Consider the following 21,432-nt stretch of genomic DNA (forward strand, 5'->3'; position numbering starts at 1 on the left):
CCCCGTCCCGCCCGGTCTGCCCGTGCCCGGGATATTCCTTGCGAGGTTTCGCGGATCCGCGATCGTTCCGCGTCGTCGGTGCCGCTAATTGAATCCTTTCTGTCGAACGTCGATCGACTCGCCCCCTCGCGATTGATTATTTTTACGTCGCAGCGCGGCTTTTTAGCTGGTTTCCGTCTTCCTGCACGACTGGTGGGATACGGGGTGGGATTATATACCTTCCACATTACGCACAGTTTCTAAAATGCACAGTTCTCGAAAAATTTTGGGGTTTCCATACTTTTTCCTCACCCTGTACAGGGCGTCCCAGGAGGAAAGGTGAATATTCTGGGAGGTGATAGTATCGGTCAGTTTAAGCAAAAATGTTGATACGAATATATGTCGCGCTCTCCACTGTTTCCGAGATAGAAGCTAACTTGAATGTCTCGTACATTTACTTTTTTTCTGTACACTTCACCCTTCATCCTCATAAACGCCCGCGGGAATTTACTCCTGTACGTCTGTTGACTGTTGTGCCGATAACATTGTAGAAATGTTCAAAATGCCTCGCGTATTCACAAATGTCGAATATGCAGATATGCTGTACGTTTACGGTTTCTGTGATGGTAGTGCTACCGCTGCTGTTGAAGAATACCGTCGACGCTCTCCTACACGCCGAATTCCGAATCGTGAACAATAAATATTAGAAGTGGTGCGTCGTATTTCTTTCTTGTCGGTAATTTTGCAACTGCACATTCAAATAGCTCTATCTCGGAAACAGTGGGGAATGAGACATATGTATGTTCATATGAACATTTTTGCTTAAAATGACCGATATTATCACCTCCCAAAATATTGACCTTTCTTCCTGGAACACCCTGTACATACACACACACACACACACAAACATATATATATATATATATACAGGGTGTTACTAAATTCATGTTACAACGCTTGAGGGGTGAAAGTACAAATCAAAACAAACATTTTTTACCAATGTACATGGGGGCGAAAACGAACCCCTAACCCGCTGGAACGCGCGAAAAGTTCAGGGTAGGCAACCCGTTGTGCACATCTTTTACTACGCTGGCCGCTACGTTTAAGAACAAATGTTGGGATTTTGTTTAAAACAACAACAGTTCAATTAAACAACAGTTTATTAACAGTTCTGTAAACCGATAACACATTTTAGAGCAAGGGCTCGAAATGACGACCACCTTGATCGACGCACAAGTGGCAACGGCGAATCATGTTTTCTTTTATCCTTTGCAACTTGCCTGGGGAAGCTCGTATCTCATCAAACGCTTGGATAATGCTTTCGGTGAGCTCTTCAACGGTTTGCACTGGCCGTAAACCACGTTTAGGAGTCAACGGGTTGCCTACCCTGAACTCATCGCGCGTTCCAAGGTTAGGGGTTCGTTTCCGCCCCCATGTGTATTGGTAAAAAAATGTTTGTTTTGATTTGTACTTTCACCCCTCAAGCGTTGTAACATGAATTTAGTAACACCCTGTATATATACATTCGAGAATAGGGATCCGTTGAACAATCTGCACGGCGAAGCGTGCCGTAAAATGAAACTCAGACGAGTGCAGGGCGACGCGAGAGAGTGTGCCGGGGCGAGCACGGTGGATAATCAATAGATAGCGGGAGATTCGATTAAATAACCGATAAAGCGCAACCGGTTCGAAATATCCCCGAAGTGGTTTCGATCAAGGGCGGGAAAGAAAAAGGAGGGACGGAAAAAGGATGAGAATGGTAGACTTGGCGCGAGGTAAAGGTTGCTCGGGAAAGTGTCCCCGAAGGTTCCTCCCGAGCGAGCCGCGATCAGGCGATGCAACCACGTGGCACAACCGTTCCCTTCTCGTGTGCCACGCCGCTCTCCTCCGCGACTCCGTCAAATCTCCTCCGCGGCCTTGAACGAATCCGCGAGAAGGGCTCTCGCGGAAAGAGTTGCGCCGCGACTGCCAGTTCGCCTGCCGTCGAGCGATGCGATCGCGGAGACACGTCGCGATGGCTAATCCGGCGCGGTGGCAAGTGCCAATTAAATTGGTTCTCGTAAGGAATCCGGTAGGAAAAATAGTATCGTGTGCCGTTGGCTTAAGTCGGCCGGGGGGTCCCTTCGCGCCCCGCGAGCCATCGGGACGGACGACTCCGGGATTCTGGTCTCTCGGTCATTCTTTCTCTAAAAATCAATCAGTGAATTATTACTGAAAACAGCGAATAGTCACTGTTTTCAGCGATGATCCACTGATTGACTTTTAGAGAGCTCGTCGGCGCGAGCGAGTGCCGCGGGGATGTCTCTCGAGGTTGCTCTCGAGTGTCCTGGTGTTGCGGAGAGAATTTTCTCTTAAATTTACCCTGCAATTCGTGGGACAACGTGGTATTTTCAAGAACTTTATGCGAGTTTTCTGAAATTGTACTAGTAAAATGTACGGTAAAATTTCAAAACGCTCTCATAAAATTATTCGAAATGCCGCGTTGTCCCATGATTACATTGATTTTCAGGAAAAATTTTAAGAGAATGAGAAGGACAAAGAACTGCTTTACAAGCAAAATGTGAATTTTTCAGTAGACTTTACGTACACTTTGTTCCGAGGAGGCGGCCGCTTGAAGTTTCCATTAAAAATGATTTTTTAAACATTTGGGCTTCACGCTGGAGCGAGGACATCCACTGCTCGACTCAATTTCGGCCAAAATGTCACACGGTCCCCTTCTGTTCTCGCCGATTCAATTGTCTCCCGGATTCGACAGCGGTTCGTGAAAACGCCCCGCCGAAAGCCGCCCGCGTCCTTTCTTCCGCTCCGACAGAAGAAGGTGACGAATGAGCGAAAGTTCGCAAACGATTTCGATAACTCTTTCGGACTTGATTGCGAGCCAGGTCGATCCTGACATCACCCCGCCTGGAAGTTCGCCTACAAACTTCCGCCTCTCATTGCCGTAGTTGTTCTCCACGCGAGCGGCGTATACACAATGGCAGGCGGACGGAAGTTAAGTTATTCGAAGGACGCAACTGGGCCCGATTACAAACGCAGATCGTCGGTCTTCCACGAGATAACCGTCGCGACATCTCTCTCCTTGCCACACTTCTCCTCCCTCGTTGGACTAAACGTATTCAAGATGAACGAGGCGATCCAAAGTCCTTGCCAATTTGATTCGCGTTTCGCAAATACGATTATGGTGCGTTTTAACGCGGAGATAGCCGGTTCCAGGTCCCCTAACTGCCGCTTCGACATACCGGTTTCGCAAAAATGATCCCTCTAGACCCCTCTCGCACTTAAGGTGCGTTTAGTCGGCGATGCGTGCCGCGTGTTATTACCGCCGGCCAGATTACTTTCCTAAGCACCGCCTCTCATATCATTCTCCACTTGTTCCTCGCTCCTCTTGAACATTTCAGATTGAGGCCCGGTTGTTCCAATCTCTTGGTAAGTTAAACTAATAGTTAAATCATAGTATAACTAGAAGGTCCACTCCGTCATTTGTTTCGTTTCGCGTAGATCCCTTCTGCGCATCCGACACTTTGTTGGTCCAGCCAGTGAGAGAAAAGTTGTACGTGTGGTAGTGTAGTTCGATGAGTGCGTTTGCACAGTCTTATTCAGTTTTACTAGGAATCACATTTGCATAATCTTTATTCCCACGCAGAGAAAACGATTTCTTTGGATTTAATAAATTTTGTTGTATCCAAACGAATTTGGTATTTCGAGTCGTCCAAACAAATAATGTTTTGTATAAGCATATGTTGTTTCAATGAAACAAATCTCGATCAAATAAATAGGAATACTAAATCCAAAGAAACCTTTATCTCTGTGCATCTGTACATCGATGAGTTTCAGGCTGTAGTTCGCACAGCTTCAATAGAAGTCCGTGGTAGTACATACAGCCCGAAACTCTAAGACTTGTACAGATGAGGTAAATGATGATAAAAATGCGGGTCCAGGTATCAATGAATAAGCCTGTACGTACACACACACATACGCTGCTGAATTTGGAATTTGGACCAAAGACATGGCGGGATACCAAAGGGGCCGACAGAGAGTGGACCTACTAGTTATACTATAGTTAAATCGTATATAGGTCTTCATGTTTCCTCCAAGTTAGGTAAAGACAGACATATAATTTAACTATTAGTGATCTTACCAAGAGGATGGAAAAACCTCTTGGTCCTAAATCGTGCCGATCGAGCCGTAACACGTGACGGGAGAATTTCCCGGCCAATTGCCGCCCTTCTCGCGTTGCCTAGTCTCTGGAGCACCATTGGACTCGATCCTGCAAATGCGGAACCAACCCCAAAGCCTTACTTTTCCGCTAGAGCAAATTACACGAAATATCGGAGATAAAATTCCACGCCGGCTTATCTCATATATAACAGCCGAACTGTAATTCTCCTCAAATACAATTCCACGTTACATGTATTTTTGTTTACATTGGAATTAAAATTCTGTGCCAGTGTTATCTCAAATATAATGATCGAGCTATAATCCTCTTCAGGTACAATTCTATGTGTTGAGCGCGCGCGCGTTTATTTTTTGTACAGATAAGAATTGGATCATTTTTGCACAACCTACGTGATCGCTTTGCTACGCAGAACTAGAACTCATGACAATGGCGCTTGATTCCTTATTGCGTAACTGCATCCAATTATCAGAAATCTAATGGGAAATGTGATATTAATGAGACACGGACGCGATATTATTAATTCGTTACGAAACAATTGGATATACAATTACACAAACGTCTCTGTGTGTGCTCATCGGGACACTGATGGCTAATGATCGCTCGATATATGGTATCTCGCGAATCGTCCTCTTCTCTGTTAAATACCGGCCTATCCTCGTATTAAATTTGCGATAATAGAAAATATTTAAGAGAGGGCAATATTAGAATTTCGAAACGTGTCACGTCGAAAAGACTCTGATATTATGAACAAATGACAATTCGATTGTATGTCGACTTTTTCGTTTAATTCCATCGTATATTTTAAATTATCTCATTAGACGAATATAAAAGACGGATTTTTATTATTCGCGCAACGTTTCGGGCTTATTAGCTTGATCTAATTGTACTATATATTACGGTAAGTAAATGAACGAAAGCGTACCGGCCTTAATTCTCTCGTTAAATCTTTTCCGGTACGCAATGCTAATACGTTTGTCTTATTTGTCGCGCAGAGACGAATCAGCGTTTAATTTAATCTTCCTTCGTGACCCGACTCGGTTATCTTACCGAATGTGCATAAAAGAGAAGCGTCGATCGTCCGTCGCGACATTTGCTTCGCGGAACTGTTCGATAGTAACAAATTTAATAATGTTCAAGTATCACCTAATTGTTCTCGTTTTTTGGTGCGAAATTCGGGGATACGATGTGTTGCGCACTGAAACTGACACTGACATCGCTCTAAATCCGCCGGCCTCGTCGCTATATTCAAATAAACAAACCAGTACAGGTAAATTTAATCCCATCAAGCGAGAGAGCACAGTTACATTTTGGGTTGCAGATTATCTAGTAGACCATATTTCCTTCGCAAAAGTGTCAAAACGTAGGGGGGTGTTTTCAGAATTTACACTTTTTATCACCCCTTAACATCCCCGTTACGTTTTCCTTTTAATTTTGCGATCGCTTGGCTTCGACTCGTTGTTGGATCGTTACAGAAAAACTCCGTATCCAGACATTTTTCCTCAAAGATATGGAGTGGAATTTATCGGACATGTGACGTCCGGGGATTTCCCGTGACTTGTTTGCCCGAGATTTACTCTCCCTTTTTTTTTAGACAAGATGTATTACGTAAATAAAGGAGTGTTTCTCTAAGCTAAGAGACGCGGAACATTGTTTTATGTGTCTCGAGGGGTATCGAATGACTTTATTTATTCTCCCGTCAGAGGAGCCGAGCACAAAATCCGTGACTATGAACGGGCACGCTAACTACAACGTGGGCCAGCAAATATTTTATATATACGACAGTCAGTTCTTCAGGCGATTATTATTCGATAAGGACGACTCTCTTGTCTCTCCTGGTACTACGGATACGCACAGGTTACACTCTTACAAACTCACCTGGAACAAGGCCCGCCAGACTTGTATCCAGCAAGGAGGTAAAGAAAATAATTCACGATATACCGTGTACAGTGCCAACTAATAAGTATTCTTCAGCGTCGCCAGCGATCAATTTCGTCGTCAGTGTTTTCTTGACCATACCTGGCATTTCTAATAATACAGAAAATTTATTGCGAAAAATATTACCTCAGCCAGGGTTTGAACCTGGACCTCCCTACACTCTAGGCGGGCCTCTCGTTACATGCCTCGGTGGTCGAATTGGTGAGACGCCCGCCTCGAGTGTAGGGAGGTCCAGGTTCAAACCCTGGCTGAGGTAATATTTTTCGCAATAAATTTGTATTATTAAAAATGCCGGGTGTACGGTCAAGAAAACACTGACGTTGTATACAGTGCCAGCCGGAATTATATCACCCTCCGATTTTTTAGCGTAACTAGTCTCAAAGTGCACGATTGCAAAATTTAAAAATCACACTGTATCTTGTCAAGTTTCATTACCCTTTGTGTACAAGATGCACCTGTTATCAGGTGTCTACTGTAAAATTTTGAGCACACTCGGTGCACTTTGACGAAAGTTATGCTCGAACCTAAAGGTGATATAATTATTGAATATCACGGCTCAATGTTGCACGTCGCTTGTATCGGAAAAATTATTATCGTCGCGATAGTAACGAATGTTGTGTGGAGGATTTCTCATCGTATTTCACACGTGACTAGGTCACTTGGCTGTTATCAATTCGCATTCCGAGGAAAGGATGCTTTCGCGTATGCTGCGAGAGATAAACGCAGACACGGCTTGGCTCGGTCTTCATGATCTTTACGAAGAGGGCGACTGGGTTACCGTCATGGACCAGCCCATAGAGAACACAGGGTACACCGCATGGACAAACAAATGGTCGAACGTACCCGACAACGCTGGTGGCAATCAGCATTGCGCAGTTCTAATTAAGGAAGAGGGAATGGACGATGTCCAGTGTAACTCTATGCATTACTTCTTTTGCGAGATCTCCGCGTAAAATTGTTAAACGTTACGTGGAGAGTTTATCAGTGTGACATACGAAGCGCGTATAAATAAAACTTTGGCCGGCATTCATAGCCCGTTCTTATTTCAAGATCATCCTGAGTGCTGTCTTAAGACGCTAATACGGCTCTGTGATTGGTTTACAACACAGTTAGACTGTACTTAAGGCGATCCTAAGTATAAGAACGGACTACGATTTCCGGCCTTTATCTTGGCATGACTTTTGTATTCTGAATTGATTGCATTTTTAGGAGACATTTCGCCGTCGCATTGGTCTCAAAATACCCGAGTTGAAATTTTGGCTCTATGTTGAACCTTTAATTCTATTATACGGTAGGAACTAAGGACAGTAAAAGAGATCGCACTGCAAGTACAAAATTGACTCCTACTTTAAAACTGATAGTGTCGGAAATTTCTGCTTTTGCCAACTTGGCATTAAAGTAGGTCCTTTTATAATAAGTAGGAGCTGAAGTAAATTTTTAGAATTGAAGAATTCAAGGGAGGAGTAAAAAGATACAATGTCATCAAAGTAGGTTATTGCTGGTCTATGTAGGTGTATAGATCAGCTAAGTAGGTGCCAATTATCTTTGAAAGTGTCAAAATAGTACCAAAATTTCGACTCGGGGTATAGTTTGCGTTATCGCCAGCTCGATTTTCCTCACGCCACACGTCGGGAGCGCGAGGAAGGATTGAATTAATCGCGAAGTGACACGCCGCGAATTTGGTTCAGCTCCCCGTTATTCCCTACTGACATTAGGGGCCTCGTTGAACGATCGGTTTGTCTACGCGACCGGCGGCTGAGGCGCGACGATAGTGCACGGTTGAACCGGCAAGTGTATACCGTTTGAATTACCCGAGCATACAGAATAAGGAAAGTGTCACGCGCGATATTATACAGCCGTGGACACTATTCAGTTTACTTGAATGGCGGGTAATCGGGTTTGCGAATGAAGACGAATGAGCTTCCCTCCTGTGTTCGAGCGACCGTTCGAGATGGAGGGTCGGGATGACTACGTCGAAATTGTTCGCTCGCCGACGGACGTTCTGAAATTTCGCAACGAAATTTTTCATGTATTGCCGTCGGAAAAACTATTGACCGGCGGTCAATATTTCCCCCCCCCCCCCCCGTTCGATTTTTACACGCTTATCAGGCTGCTGTTGATTAATTCTAACGTCTACGTCTATTCCTCGAGTGATTTTCAAGCGTAACAGAATGCGCTCCGTCGAACATCTCGATCATCCTCGTCGATCATCCTCATCGATCATCCTTTCGCTATCTGTCGTTCGGTAAAGCACGTCATACTCGACGAGCATGGTATTCCGTTATCTGTTTATTGCATAAACTAACTTTCGACTTTAGCTCACGCGAGTATCTTATTCGGCGTCCACCGTACATAGCGTTATTGAGTTTTCCGTTCCTTGCCGTGATTTTTCTCTTTCCGCCTTACCTTCGTTCCTTAAAATAATCCGCTTATCCCTGGGACGCGTTTCGCAAAGTCTAGTTTCTGCAGAGTCTCTCCTCTTCGGAGAGAATACAATGTTTCCGACCACCGTAACAAATAAGGCCGACTCGTACGTGACGGTATTGGCAAATGTAGATTCAATAAAAGAGGAGTGACTGGTGTGGCGAGGCGAGATTGAACGTACTCGTAGCTGCTGGCCTAATGGCCTCTGACAGATACATCGCGTATACCGTTTTGCTAAGCGAGAGACGGTGCAAGACAAGTATTAAACGGCGAAGGGGAAGATGATGGCGACGTAAAAGGAGCTCGACATGCTGACGGACACATCGAGTGAATCCCGCTCGCATATTTTTATTCTATAGAAATTATAATGTGGAATATTGTTAAAAAAATATATATATAATAATCATTGTATATAATAATTATAATGATATACAGTGTATCATTATTAATATTATAATATTACATATTTATCATATTTATAACAAATATTATATTATATAATAATTATATTTTATATAATGATGATTATATATATATATATAGTGTATTATAATATTATATTACACATTTTATATGTCTAATACACTGCTGCAATTTACTAAAACGAATCCCATTGCTCATTGTACGAATATAAATTGGGGAAAAGCGTACGTGTTGAAATATCTACTACATTTCGTACAATCGACGAGTTAATTACTGTCACGCATTATCAAGGCGCGTCTATGGAGTATTTGAGGCACTCGGGGAGGGGAGGGGGGGGGGACCGGCGCATAAATCCAAATGCATATTTGAATATATCGGACTGTCAGGGATGTTCCGTGGCGCGCAATTGTGTCTCAATGGAGATTCATCCGCGCGACCGCGGAACCGCAAATGGAAAACCGTCGTAAAAAGCATTTCAACCTCCGTACCTGCATGCTCTCCCGATGTATCGATTGGCGCGCGGTGAATCGGCGAGCGCGATTCCTTCCACCGCGTTCTGCATATTGCCCGCGACCCGAAGACAGAAATTTCTCTCCGACAGGGCGGAAGCGGGGCGGCGCGGCCCATTCTCATTTCTTACGTGTTTCCGCACCGATTCGCGGGACGCGGATGCCTCGGGGCGAAGTCCCGATCGGTGGACTCGCGCCAGCACTTATCCCCTTCACGTCGGAAGCCCGTTTCCCCCCCCCCCCTCCCCTCGTCTCTCCGAGCGAGCACGCCGGGACCCGTAAACCGCTTTGCGAGGATCCGCTGTAAAATCGCGCGACGTGGACACGGAGGGAGCGGGCGAGAGATCGATTCGAAGCCAGGAATCCGGGACGACTCCATGAAACTCAATGAAATCGACTGCGCTAATGTGGCGAATAAGCGAACGTTAACGTCCACGGTGATATCGCGTTAGGTCAGCCGGCTGACGATCCGGCCAGGTCTCTCGACTCTTCGTCGCCCGTGCGATTAACCCCTAAGTGCGCGGCTTTGCATATATGCAAAGCGACTTTTCCGCGCACTCTCCTCTATGAAGTTCAAACTGAAGGCGCGCGGCTCTTTGCACGTCTGTGAAAAGGCCTCCCTCTGGCGCTTCTGGGTCTTCCTCTCTGTTCTGAGTGAGTCCCAAGTCCACAATAGGCGACTTAAACCCTACACTGACAGGAAAAAATGGCAGCAGTTACCACAATCTCACTAGAATTTGTAGTCATTTTAGGAGCCAACCACATTTTTATAATTCTTCCAACTACGTAAGTTATGGCTGACCTAACAATGTATTATAGTTCTCTTAGACACAATATTGGTCCACGCAACTTATTGTACGGTTGCCATAAACCGAAACGAGCTTTTTAATTCGGCAAGGTGTACTATAAATATTGCGATAACAACCACAAGTAAAATTTCGAATGTCTATATGTAATAGTAATAATCTTATTTATATTGGAACTAATATTCCCCGCTTTTTATTGCATATGCATTGCGTTTACTCTGTTCATTGGTTACGTCACTTTGCACTCGTAAAGAATAGTAGAAGAAAGCCTCTTTCAAAGAAAAGATAAGTAATCTTATACGAATGCATAAACTTATCCGTATTTTTAACACCCTATGCGGCTTTCTTCTCACGAGAAAGTCTTGTACCGCGCTTAATTACTATAAAAATGATATTCCTGACTATAATTATTTTACTATGCAATTATAGTTTCAAATACTACATATTTTTCTATCAGTGCACGGCTCTAAGGCACTGGCCAATCACAGTCGAGTAGTCCTCTCATTTTCGACTGCGACTGGTCAAATTCTCGGGGCTCGGCGCTTAAATCATCTATTGTAGATTGCGACTGAGAAGTTCTTACGGGTAGAGTCCCTGTAGTAAAGCCCATCACACAATGCAAGGCAACAGGAACAGGGAATAGAATTTCTAACGCGTTGGATTGGTTGGAAGAAAATTTCCGACGAATCCAACGCGTCAGAAATTCTATTCCCTGTTCCTGTTGCCTGGCATTGTGTAAAGCCTATAAGAGTCTGGCAAGGGTTGACGCAAAATGGCGTCTGGTCTGTTATCGCTGCATTACTGCACTAGTGCAGTTAGTTAATTGCACTAGTACAGTAATGCAGCGATAACAAACAGACCAAAGGTAACCAAATCATAATAATAATAATAATCCCGCGTTCAAAGTACAGATTCGAGACACCTTATTGGTTCCGCCATTTTGCGTCAAACCAATCAAACGGAGAATATTTCTTGCCAGACTCTTACTACAGGGACTCTACTTACGGGGTCCCTCCGAGGCGGAAGATTCAAATTAGCGTAGAAGAATTTTCTAAATATTTTTCCCAGGATTCCCCGAGCAGCCGTTGTTCATTTTAAAAGGTTTCCGGAATGCTACGAAAAGTCGCGCGTTTAAGGGTCAAAGCTGGCCAGATTGCGCGATTCGCGACGACTACGCAATTGATTTCGTTATAAAAAAAAAAATCGCCTCGGTGGCGAATTGGCACGAATGGTAAACAACGGATGCAAATCCGACGGATATGTTTTATTCACGCCGTTCGCGAGTTTCGTGGCGAGTTGCGAATCTCGCGAGCGCGCGCACAGTTCGCACGCGTGGCCTGGCGCTAGGCGTGGGAGACCCGCGGCAGCGTTCGCTGTACAAATAAGGAACCACTGGCAAATGAAACAATTGTACTTATATATCGCGGTGAAATTACGCTCGTTCTGGAAACCCAGTTGTGCATTCGGCACGAGAGTGCCCGGTCGGAACAGCGCGCCCCTTCCCTCCCTCTTACGCTTTGACGGACTGATTCTCCGGGAAAACGCTCGCGACGCGACGCGACGGGTGGCGGCTCTCTGCCTGTGACAGACGCCTAGCTGTTCGACTCCCGACTCGCCATTTTCGCGATTCGGGTCGGTACGCCGGCGTCGCCACGCTCAGGCTTTTGTCGGGACAGTGGGGTCGGGATCGGCGAAGAGCCCGAATGCACAATGTTGAGCCGCGAGGATTTTGCGAGGAAATTCGGAAGAGGCGAAATCGATATTCCGGAGCGGCGCGGCGCGGGATCCGCGCAAATTCCGCGAGCCGGGGATCGCGCGTGGATTTCCTAACGAGCGGGAAACCACCGCTCGCGGCCTCCTCCCCCGGACAGGGCTCTACATCCATCCGCGGCGTAATGTAACACCCCGTACGTTTCCTCCGAAGGCCCGCGACGCCGCCGCCGCCGAGGCTCCGATTCAAATGCGCGCGAGGACGCCCGGAAAAGCGCGCGCCTCGCACGTCGATAGACGTGCGCGCCGAGCCTCCGCGGCCGCGGAGAACGGGGCGGTATTCCGACGCGCTGCCATTCGTGCTCGGAAAACTCGACAGGATCATTGAGCTCTCAAGTACACGGAAGCCAGGGAGACGGGCACGAAATTCGATTTAGCGTGAGGCCCGATAACGACGTCGCGCATACCTCCATCTCGCTTCCTCCCTCTCTCGCCTCCCCTCTCTCTCTCTCTCCCCCTCCTCGTTGCCGAGTCTCCGTTCGCCGACGCTTTATTACGTCCTTTTATCTTCATTAGACCCGGGAAGTTTATTTATCCGCGTTGCGCTAAAGAACGCGCTTTATTTGTCACTCGGCTACCCCTCCTTCCCCCCCCCCCCCCTTCGCCCGCCGCTGTTCCAAGAGTTGCCGCTTCTCGCGGCAATCTTAGCGCACGCTTAATTGGACATCGCCGAGAGACCGGTACAGATAGGTGCTTGTCGCAAAGTGCTGAGTTTGCTGGTAAGCTGGTCTACAACGTCACCAGCCATTTTCCCAGGTTCTGCAACTTGTGCGCGGCGCTACTCCGGTTTACCCCGAGGAGGGGTATTGACGCGGGAGCCGATATCGATATTCGTCAGTTCGACGTCGCGCGCGGAAATGATCGTCGTTCGCGAAAAAGTCCCTCTTTCAATTGGACGGCAGTTCCGCGGTGCGGGACCAACTCCAGAGCGCCCGGCTTTGCCGCTGGAACAAGTTTCGCGAGAGAGACGTCAGAAATAAAATTCCGCGCGCCAACGTTATCTCAAATATAATAACCGAACTGTGATTCTCCTCGCGATACAATTTCACGCGTTATGTGCGTTTTTTTGTTTTTTACGTCAGAAATAAAATTCTACGCCACCGTTACTTCAAGCGTAACGAATTATAATCCTTCTGAAATACAATTCCACGCGTTGTACGTTTTTGTTCCCCCTTTACGGATAAGAGTCGGTTCATTTTTTGTAATATGGGTCTTCACTTTATAACGCGAAAAGTCACGAAAATGCCACTGGCTCCTCGTTGCAATAACTGCACCCACTTCTCCCTCTCCGCGACCAAAAAGCGCGCGGTGAATTATTTTAGTTAGTTCAGGAACAAGTCCCGACAATTTTTCCTTCATAAATATTTAATTTTCAATCACGAAACACGTTATCTTTCACCAGCCAGCGAGAAAGGGACCGCGCGACATTTCGGAGACAAATTGAGTTAACGATGAATCTCTAGCGTAAAACCGAAATGTTTATAAAGTTTTTTTAATGAAAATTTATTTGAGTGGCCACATTTTTCAGGACAAAGTGGCGCAGAACTGAAAAATTCGTATCGCGCTACCGAAACAATTTTCCTTTTTCGCAAATATACGATATTTCGTCACATTTTTCCGTTATTCCGACCGATTCAATTCCTTTTTTTTTTCATTTCTCGCTCCTCGATATTAAGGGGGATGCTGGAGTGATTCTGCACTTTCGGTGTACCTTTTGCTCCTAGAACTGTCAATTCACGAAAGCATTTGTGTAACATGCACATTATGTGGTTTTTGTGTACAGACCGACAGTATCCCACTATTCAGAGTCAAAAAACAGTATGGCAACGTTGAAATTAAGTTTAGGAGCTTAACAAGAAGTCTATTCACTCGAATAAGTTACAGGCTAGGTAACCTATAACTTATTCTAGCGAATAGATTTTTTGTTAGGCTTCTAAACTTAATTTCAATGATACCATGCTGTTCTCTGATTTAGTCCGAATGGTGGAACACCGTCGGTTCGTACTCAAAAGCCACATAATTTGTATATTACACAAATGGTAACATTTTATTGATTCCCCTTAGGGTTACAAGGCGTTTTTGAAGGAACGTACCCAAACCTCTTATAACACCTCTCTCTACATCCACTTTGCTATGTAGCGATCGAACGAAAAACCAACAATGTTTTGTTTGGTTTTGAACCCGGGTCTTCGGATTACCAGACCAGCGCACAATCCTCTGCGCCACGATCGCCACCACATAATTTGTATATTACACAAATGTTTTCACGAAATGGCAGTTCTAGGACCAGAAAGTGCCAAAAGTGCAGAATCACTCCAGCGTCCCCTTAACAGAGCAGGTTCGAATCCTGGCTGGGGTAATATTTTTCGCAATAAGAATAATTTACAATATGGGGAAGGGGGGTATTGAATGCTAAATGTAGCATCTAAAAATGCTGAAACTGTGGCATTTTAAATACAATTACAAATCTAATAAGAATACCCTTCAATGTCGCCAGCAGTAATTAGCAACGTCAGTGTTTTCTCGACCATATCTGGCATTTTTAATAGTACAGAAAATTTATTGCGAAACGTATTACCTCAGCCAGGATTTGAACCTGGGCTTTCCTACACTTTAGGCGGGCGTGTCACCATTTCGACCACTGAGGAATTACAAATCGTTTATCGATTTGAATATGTGAATTTGCCGACGATAATAACTCCACCCGTAAGACTGCGTTATGAAACCGACGCGCAGGACAAATGTGGAAAGAAACAGTATATGAATTCACATTCTACTAAAATTGCAAGTATAGGCTATTTACATCTTGCCTTAGACTCTTCTTAGGCAAGTCTTGTGTGTTGTTTAACAGAGAATTGTACGACGGAGAGAGAATTATAGCGAATTCGGTTGGTTGCACTAGTGTACACTGAGTGCGCACTGAGCCTTGTTTCCAGTCAATTCTTATACTTAAAGATCATCTTGAGTACCTCTTGCAATATTTCCTATCCAGAAAAAACCCTCTGTGCAACGTTTACACCGATCATTCTTTGACTGAATACCCTTTGAACGTGTATTTAAGACAAAGTTAAATATAAGACCTGGCTATAAGCACCTTAGTGTGCAGTCAGAATTTCGCGCGAGTTGCTCGCCTCCTCCGTAATTAGTGCTTCAAATGTATCAGCGATATTACGCGTATTAGCTTCCGGGCTGGTACGGACAGGAACAACGAGCGTCCACGTAACGCATCGCGCCGTCACAATGCGTGTCGAAGAAGTCGTCTTCGTCTACGGTCGGCGGCATTAATCGCCGGCGAGGGAAGACTTCCGTGAAGGTGAAACTCCGAGGAAGGGGACCAAGCGAGACGACGACGACGATGACGACGGCGCCGGCGACGGCGACGGGGGGCTCGGTTCCCTTTCGCGTTGCTGCTCGGCGCCGAGCGACCAGTCGCGCGCGCTTAGACCGTTCTCCAGCCGAGCCCAGTCCGCGTCGAGCCGCTTCCACGGCCGCTTCCGCGCCTTTCTCGAGGCCACGCAAGTCTCTCGGCCTGCCGGAGCCCCGTGTCGCGTCGCGTCGCGTTTGCCGGCCCTGCGTGCGTTCGTTTCTCGCGCCAGATGCTGATCGCGACGGGCAATTAGCCAGGTCAACGGGAACTATGCTGGTGATAAGCGCCTTGAAACAGGTCGCGAACGCCGCTACCAACGCGGTTCACTCGGCCACCGGCAACGTTACCGGACACGCTCACAGCAATTCCGGTGAGTCGGAATCTGGACTTTCTCGAAATGTCCCTCTCCCTTTCGGAATTGGAACGAGTCGCTGCACGATCCGTTCGGCGATAACGCGCGCGGCTGCGCCCGCCGTCGTTTTCGATTTTCTCCCGACCTGGTCCCGGTTGACGCGCGGGGACCGACGGCCTCTTTCGGACGGCGACCGTTTCTTCACGCGCCGAAGTCGCCTCGGATATCAAGCTGCTCTCGTTTCACTTTTAACCAAGTGAAAAGTTAAAGTCACTTGGCCGCGATAAAAGCGCGCGACGCGGTGGAGAGAGAGGATAACGTCAGATCCGCGGCGGAGTCCGTCGGTTTCCCAGTGGAAAAATCCATTCGTAACGTGGGATTTGTAAGAATGCCGTGCACAGGTGAAGCGATCCAGCCTATCGTTCTCTCTCTCTTTTTCTTTCTTCCTTCCTCGCTCCTAAATCTTCTCCCACGCTCGCTCCTTATTTTTCAGCTTTTCGGTTCAGTTCGCATCGCGTGGAAAGCGTATACATTTCTTTATTATCCGCGCGGAGAAATATCGCTTGCGCAAAATGTAAAAGGTTACACGGAGGAGCGAGCGCGCGCGAGCACGACCGACCTCCATCGGTTTCATAAGAACGGTACCGCGACGGCGGTAACTTTCTTGCCACGCCTAATGTCAAGATCGCAACGTCAAACGTCATGTGGATCATTTTGCGTCACGTTCGCGGGGAAGCGTGTGCAACGGCCCGCGGAGACGCCCCGCGGGTAACACAATCCTCCAATAAGCAAGAGAAGAACAAGCCCGATCGCGGGTACGCGGGTCCAATTTCCCCTCCAATCGCGCAACCGCGAGACCAGGGAATTGCGATAAGAAACTGTCAACGGTCGCAGCTCGCCGAGGCGGGGCGAGGCCGAGGGGAATGTCCCGCTCCGTTCCCGAACTCGGGGCCAGTTTCACAAACGTCGGTTAGCTGTTAACCAGTAGTTCGCTCAACTCCCTATCTTGTTCTATCTTATTGTCTAATCAACTAAATTTTAACTCGGTCCTTTTAAAGATTTAAATCAATTGGAAACATAAACGCCATTTAGGACCTGGCACAGGTTAAATTACTATGTGAATCCATATAGCATATCTTTTCCCAACCTGTCCTGCGCGCCGATACTTTCCGGACATATAACGCAGGTGTTGGTAATTTAATTGGCCGCCTCCACCTGTGCCAGGTCCTAAATGGCGTTTATGTTTCTTATTATCCGAGCGGCGATCGTGGCGCAGAGAGATAAGCGCTGTTCTAGCGCGCCGAGGATCCGAGTTCAGAATCCCGACTAGAATTGGCCGGTTTTTATTCGATCGCCACCTCTCGGTAGGACGAGGCAACCTACCGAGAGTACATTTGCCCGAGAGAACTCCTCGGCAGAGCCGTGCGGGACCAACGTAAAATTGTAGGTCCCATACATCAGACTCGCAACACCACTAGTTATTACCTAAGAGGAGACAGAGGATCAATAATTAACCTTCGATCAACCAACGTTTGCGAAAGCCGCCCTCGGTCGTTCGAGTCTCCTGCAAAAACCCCAGGCGGAGCTCTTGCGACGAAATGGAGCGACTCCTCGTCGCGGAGAGCTCGACTGCCCTCCAGCTGACGTCCCGTCGTGCGATTTTCCGCGTGTCAAAAGTCGATTAGGAGTACGGCCGACCAAATGTCAATTACTCGCCGCGCGCGCGCGCGCGTACTTGCCGCGCGCGAGGCGAGTAATGCTGGCCATTACAGGTGACATTCACCGGCTGCATAGACGTCGACACGTCGGGCGCCGTAACGCGGTCATTGTATTGCGCACCGGTTGCACCGGAGCGCGTTCCCCTCCTCCGCGCGGAGGAGAGATACATGACGGAGCTCATAAAAGCCCGATCGACAGGGTCGCCGGGGTGGGACGCGGGCTCCGAAGAAGCGACCGCTACGTGGAAATTGTTTCGACAATCGCGCTTTTCCGACCGACAGGCGCGAGAACGCGTCGGTCGCGAGGCGAGCAATTAGCCGCAATTACCGTCGCAGCTCGCGCGTTTTTTCTTCTCTTTTTCTTCCCGCGCGATAATAGGCCGCGGTTCGCTATCGTCGCCGAGGAAAAACAACGAGCCGAAGCTGATTCTCGGGAGAGATCGGCTGGATCTCTTTCGCAAGGTCGTACCTCGATTGTACACAATTTCCGGTTTTACTGTTTAACCCTTTGAAGCACGGTGTAACATATAGAGGAGAGTCCTCTATTATGAGACAGCAGGTTTTCACCAAATTCTATCACAAATCTTTTTTCCCCAACGATTACATAATTTAACAATGAAATGGAGCGGAACAGATTTCGCTCCAAAGGCAATAAATTCATGGTGGAATCAACTGATGATGCCTATTGGTTGAACAGAAACCCCACTGTCCTATATTAAGATCCTATCTCATGATAGGGGACTTTACTCTACGTTACACCTCTCGAAATTAAACAAACCAACACCTTTTTCACTCCGATGTCTTTACTACTTCACATCTAGAAGGTTTTTCATTTGCTAATTTGAAATCTGAACTCAAAATTCTAAAATTATCAATAATCGATTCAATATAGCTCAAAGTTACAACTTTTAATGAAAACATTTTGTTTTCCATAAGGTGTCCCGTAGTAAAAAAATCATTCCTATAAGATTAGAATTACAAAATTCATAATGGCGGATCCAATATGGCGCCTGAAAATCCGCATTTGAAATTTGCAATTCTGACGCCGGAATCATCAAGCAGCGATCCAAAAGTCGGCTGAAAGGAAAAATGCTTAAAGGGGTTAAACCGAGATACGACCTTGCGAAAGGGATCGAGTCGAAATGTCAAGCGCGAGATGCCAAGTGATGCGGATACTCCACAATTCTCTCGCACTCGATTGAAATTTGCATCGTCGCATTAGCGGCGTCGGCGCGGTTTGTCATTAACCGCCGACCGAACGACCGCGGAGCGCTCTCGGATCGAGAAACCGAGCGGGCGGGCGAGCGAGCGGGCGAGCGAGTGGGATGTAACATCGTTCGATGACCTCGCGAGCGAGAGGCGAATCGCTCTTCTGATGTTTTCACCAATACCTTAGAAAGTTTCTCGGCACCGCTCGCGAGACGCCGCTAGCCTTGAAAATCTCTCGCCGCGGTACATATTGTCTCATTTGTCTCTCGTCTCTCCTGGAACGTGGCCGTACACTCGTCGGGTCCCGACGGATTCGTCGGGATTGCGAAAGACTCGCCGGAAGGAGTCCCTTCGAGGTCCACGAGACTGCGGGAATTAAACGCGTGAACTTTGACTCTGTAAAAGCGCACCGCGGCGATCAACGCCGTTCGAGGGTGGGTCTATTTGCGCCGGTAAATATTTAACGACGATCGTGCGTGCGCGCGAAAGAGAAATATAACGTCGAATCGTCGAAAAATACGATCGCCTCGGGTAAGACGGATATAGCAAAACGGATTACCCGTCCCGGGGATGCTCGCGTTCTTGTACACACACAACGCGTATTATTTTTCCACCGTTTCACTCCACTTTCCGCGATCGCCTCACTGTCCCGGGTGCTCACTGGACTATTACGTACTTTCTACTGCTCGTTACAGATAATCAGCGGCGAACAACCTGCCATCGGCGATGCGCGCGGTTTGCTAAAGCGGACCTGCGATTATTAAGGGCCGCGTTTAACGCGGGGATATATTCAGCCGCGCGTCCGTTTTAATTGGCGCGATTAATTCAGCGCGTTTCGACGCTCTCGAAATCGTCTCTTCGGAAAAATCCGGCACAGGTCGACGTCGCGGCGTTTAATAGCGCGATGGATTTATCTCGCTGTCGCCACCGTGAGCCACACGCTTCTCCTATCTTCAACTCTGACATTTCGTAATCGACTCCCCTTCCGAGAATGCACTCGCGATCGTTTCTCGGCGATGACGCTGATCAGTGCCAAAAGTCACGCCGCATTATCTAATCGCGTACTCTCCGCGGGATACAAAACCCCGCGAAGCGCGCTTGGCAGTTGCATCCGCGTCACTCGACCGCTCGGACTCTCGCGATGTCGCGGTTTCTTCTTCTGCTCCTTGCGCAAGTCGCTCTCCCGCTCCTCTCGGCGCGGGCCTCGTCGGAGGTGAAGGAGCCGACCTGCCTGGACGTCGACGGCTACGACGTCTGCCACTACAAGGGAGCGCTCGTCGAGGTTACGCAACGCCGTTCCGAAGATCGATTGGACATAAGCGACTTGGACCTCCTGGCGATTCGAGCGGACGCCTTCAAGAACGTGACGGCGACGCACCTGTACCTGAATCAAGGCAACCGGATATCCGTGCTGAAGCGGGAGTCCTTCCGCGGCTTGCCCAACTTGGAGCGCCTGCACTTGGACGGCAACGTGGTACCGTTGTCGGCGCACTTGTTCGCGGAACTGGGACGCCTGCAGTCGCTCTCGCTGATCCTCAACAAGATCAACTCGGTACCGAAGGACTCGTTCGCCGGCCTGTCGAATCTGACGTGGCTCTACCTGGGCCTCAACGATATCGAGGCGATCGAGGCGGATTCCTTCGCGAATCTAAATCCCGAGCTGCTGTACCTGTGGCTCAACGACAATAAAATCTCCCGCGTCGCGCCGGGTTCCTTCGCCGGCTTGGCCGAGCTGAATCGCCTCCACTTGGACCGCAATCGGCTGGAGAGCCTGTCGGGCGGCACCTTTCGAGGATTGAGCAAGCTGGAGGATCTCTTCTTAAATGACAACCGGATAACGAGCGTCTCCAGGGCGCTGCTCCGTGACCTGGTCGGTCTGAAGAGACTCTACCTTCAGCAGAACGAGATCAGCGTTCTCGAGCCGGAAACGTTCGCGGAGCTGTCTCAGCTGGAACAACTGCGGCTGGACGGAAACAAACTGTCTCACATTGTAGTCGGCACTTTTGCCGGACTCTCCAATCTGCAGGATCTCAGGCTGTCCGACAATAGCATCCGCGCGCTGGATAATGGCGCTTTCGCTGATTTCGTCAAACTGCGACTCCTCCACTTCGGTGGCAACAACTTGACCGAAATCGACAAGGGGACCAGCGGCCTCCCACAACGCACTACCGTCATCACGACGCCTTAGGGATCCGTTTACATCTCAGGGTGCAGTGGACAGAATGGTCGCGACACTTCTTTCAATGAGTTTAGGAACGCGCATTTAGATTCACAGAGGAAAAGAAGTGTCAGATCAACTCTTATATACTTCAATTAACACGTTGTTTTGTGTATACGCAACAGTCTCTGATATTCTTAAAGGCATTTAATAACCTTACATTCCAACAATATTACGGTCTTATTGAAATATTATTATACCATTGTCACTTTGAGAATACATATAATTATTTTGACACTAAAATCATTTTAATCATTAGAGGAAGGTCCCCTATTTTCAGACAGGCTTCTAATGGAGATGGGTTTTCAACATCCAAATTCAATCGCGATCTCCTTTCGCGGCGATTACACAATCTAATAATGAATTTTCCACTAAATAGATCTCGCCCCGAGGGCAATAAATTCATTGTGGAACCAGCAGACGATGCCTACTAATTTAGTAGAAACCCCGCTGTCTCATATTAGGAGCCTGTCCCAAAATAGGGGACTTTTCTCGATAATCTTTAATTATATGTTATTTTCTATCCAATCTATCGTTTCCTTTTT

At 47.4% G+C, this 21,432-nt stretch overlaps 3 protein-coding genes across 5 annotated transcripts in view; all 3 read left to right on the forward strand.

The window, feature by feature from the left end:
* Positions 1-21,432, forward strand: part of LOC105559253 (tyrosine-protein kinase Btk29A) — a 40,781-nt gene that overhangs the window by 10,701 nt on the left and 8,648 nt on the right. Inside the window, exon 1 of one of the 3 annotated variants that reach the window (XM_012007410.1) lies at positions 12,643-12,742. The exons of 1 other annotated variant lie outside the window; for it this stretch is intronic. Coding sequence is in view for 1 of the 2 variants with exons in the window: in XM_012007408.1 (XP_011862798.1) it covers positions 15,661-15,760 (100 nt within the window). In the remaining variant the exon portion in view is untranslated. Of the gene's footprint in view, positions 1-12,642; positions 12,743-15,544; positions 15,761-21,432 lie in introns of those variants that run through there. One more of the 3 variants, XM_012007408.1, reaches the window with a different exon arrangement.
* Positions 5,216-7,269, forward strand: LOC105559256 (hemolymph lipopolysaccharide-binding protein-like). The gene is made up of 3 exons (XM_012007412.1): positions 5,216-5,423; positions 5,857-6,069; positions 6,746-7,269. The coding sequence occupies exons 1-3, from the start codon at positions 5,285-5,287 to the stop codon at positions 7,042-7,044; spliced, it is 651 nt and encodes a 216-aa protein (XP_011862802.1). The 5' UTR covers positions 5,216-5,284; the 3' UTR covers positions 7,045-7,269.
* LOC105559254 (insulin-like growth factor-binding protein complex acid labile subunit) lies at positions 19,731-21,252 on the forward strand. Its single transcript, XM_012007411.1, has one exon. The coding sequence runs from the start codon at positions 19,811-19,813 to the stop codon at positions 20,855-20,857; it is 1,047 nt and encodes a 348-aa protein (XP_011862801.1). The 5' UTR covers positions 19,731-19,810; the 3' UTR covers positions 20,858-21,252.

Source organism: Vollenhovia emeryi, unplaced genomic scaffold (genome assembly GCF_000949405.1).
Source record: "Vollenhovia emeryi isolate VEMERY1.0 unplaced genomic scaffold, V.emery_V1.0 DF939282.1, whole genome shotgun sequence".
Taxonomy (NCBI): Eukaryota; Metazoa; Arthropoda; class Insecta; order Hymenoptera; family Formicidae; genus Vollenhovia; species Vollenhovia emeryi.

What these genes read in the sequence shown, in the direction of transcription:
- LOC105559256 (XM_012007412.1), top strand. Translation starts at nt 5,285, where the DNA reads ATGTTCAAGTATCACCTAATTGTTCTCGTTTTTTGGTGCGAAATTCGG. An exon ending in AAATAAACAAACCAGTACAG is followed by an intron (nt 5,424 to 5,856) that starts GTAAATTTAATC and finishes TTCTCCCGTCAG; the next exon opens with AGGAGCCGAGCACAAAATCC. An exon ending in GACTTGTATCCAGCAAGGAG is followed by an intron (nt 6,070 to 6,745) that starts GTAAAGAAAATA and finishes ACACGTGACTAG; the next exon opens with GTCACTTGGCTGTTATCAAT.
- LOC105559254 (XM_012007411.1), top strand. Translation starts at nt 19,811, where the DNA reads ATGTCGCGGTTTCTTCTTCTGCTCCTTGCGCAAGTCGCTCTCCCGCTC.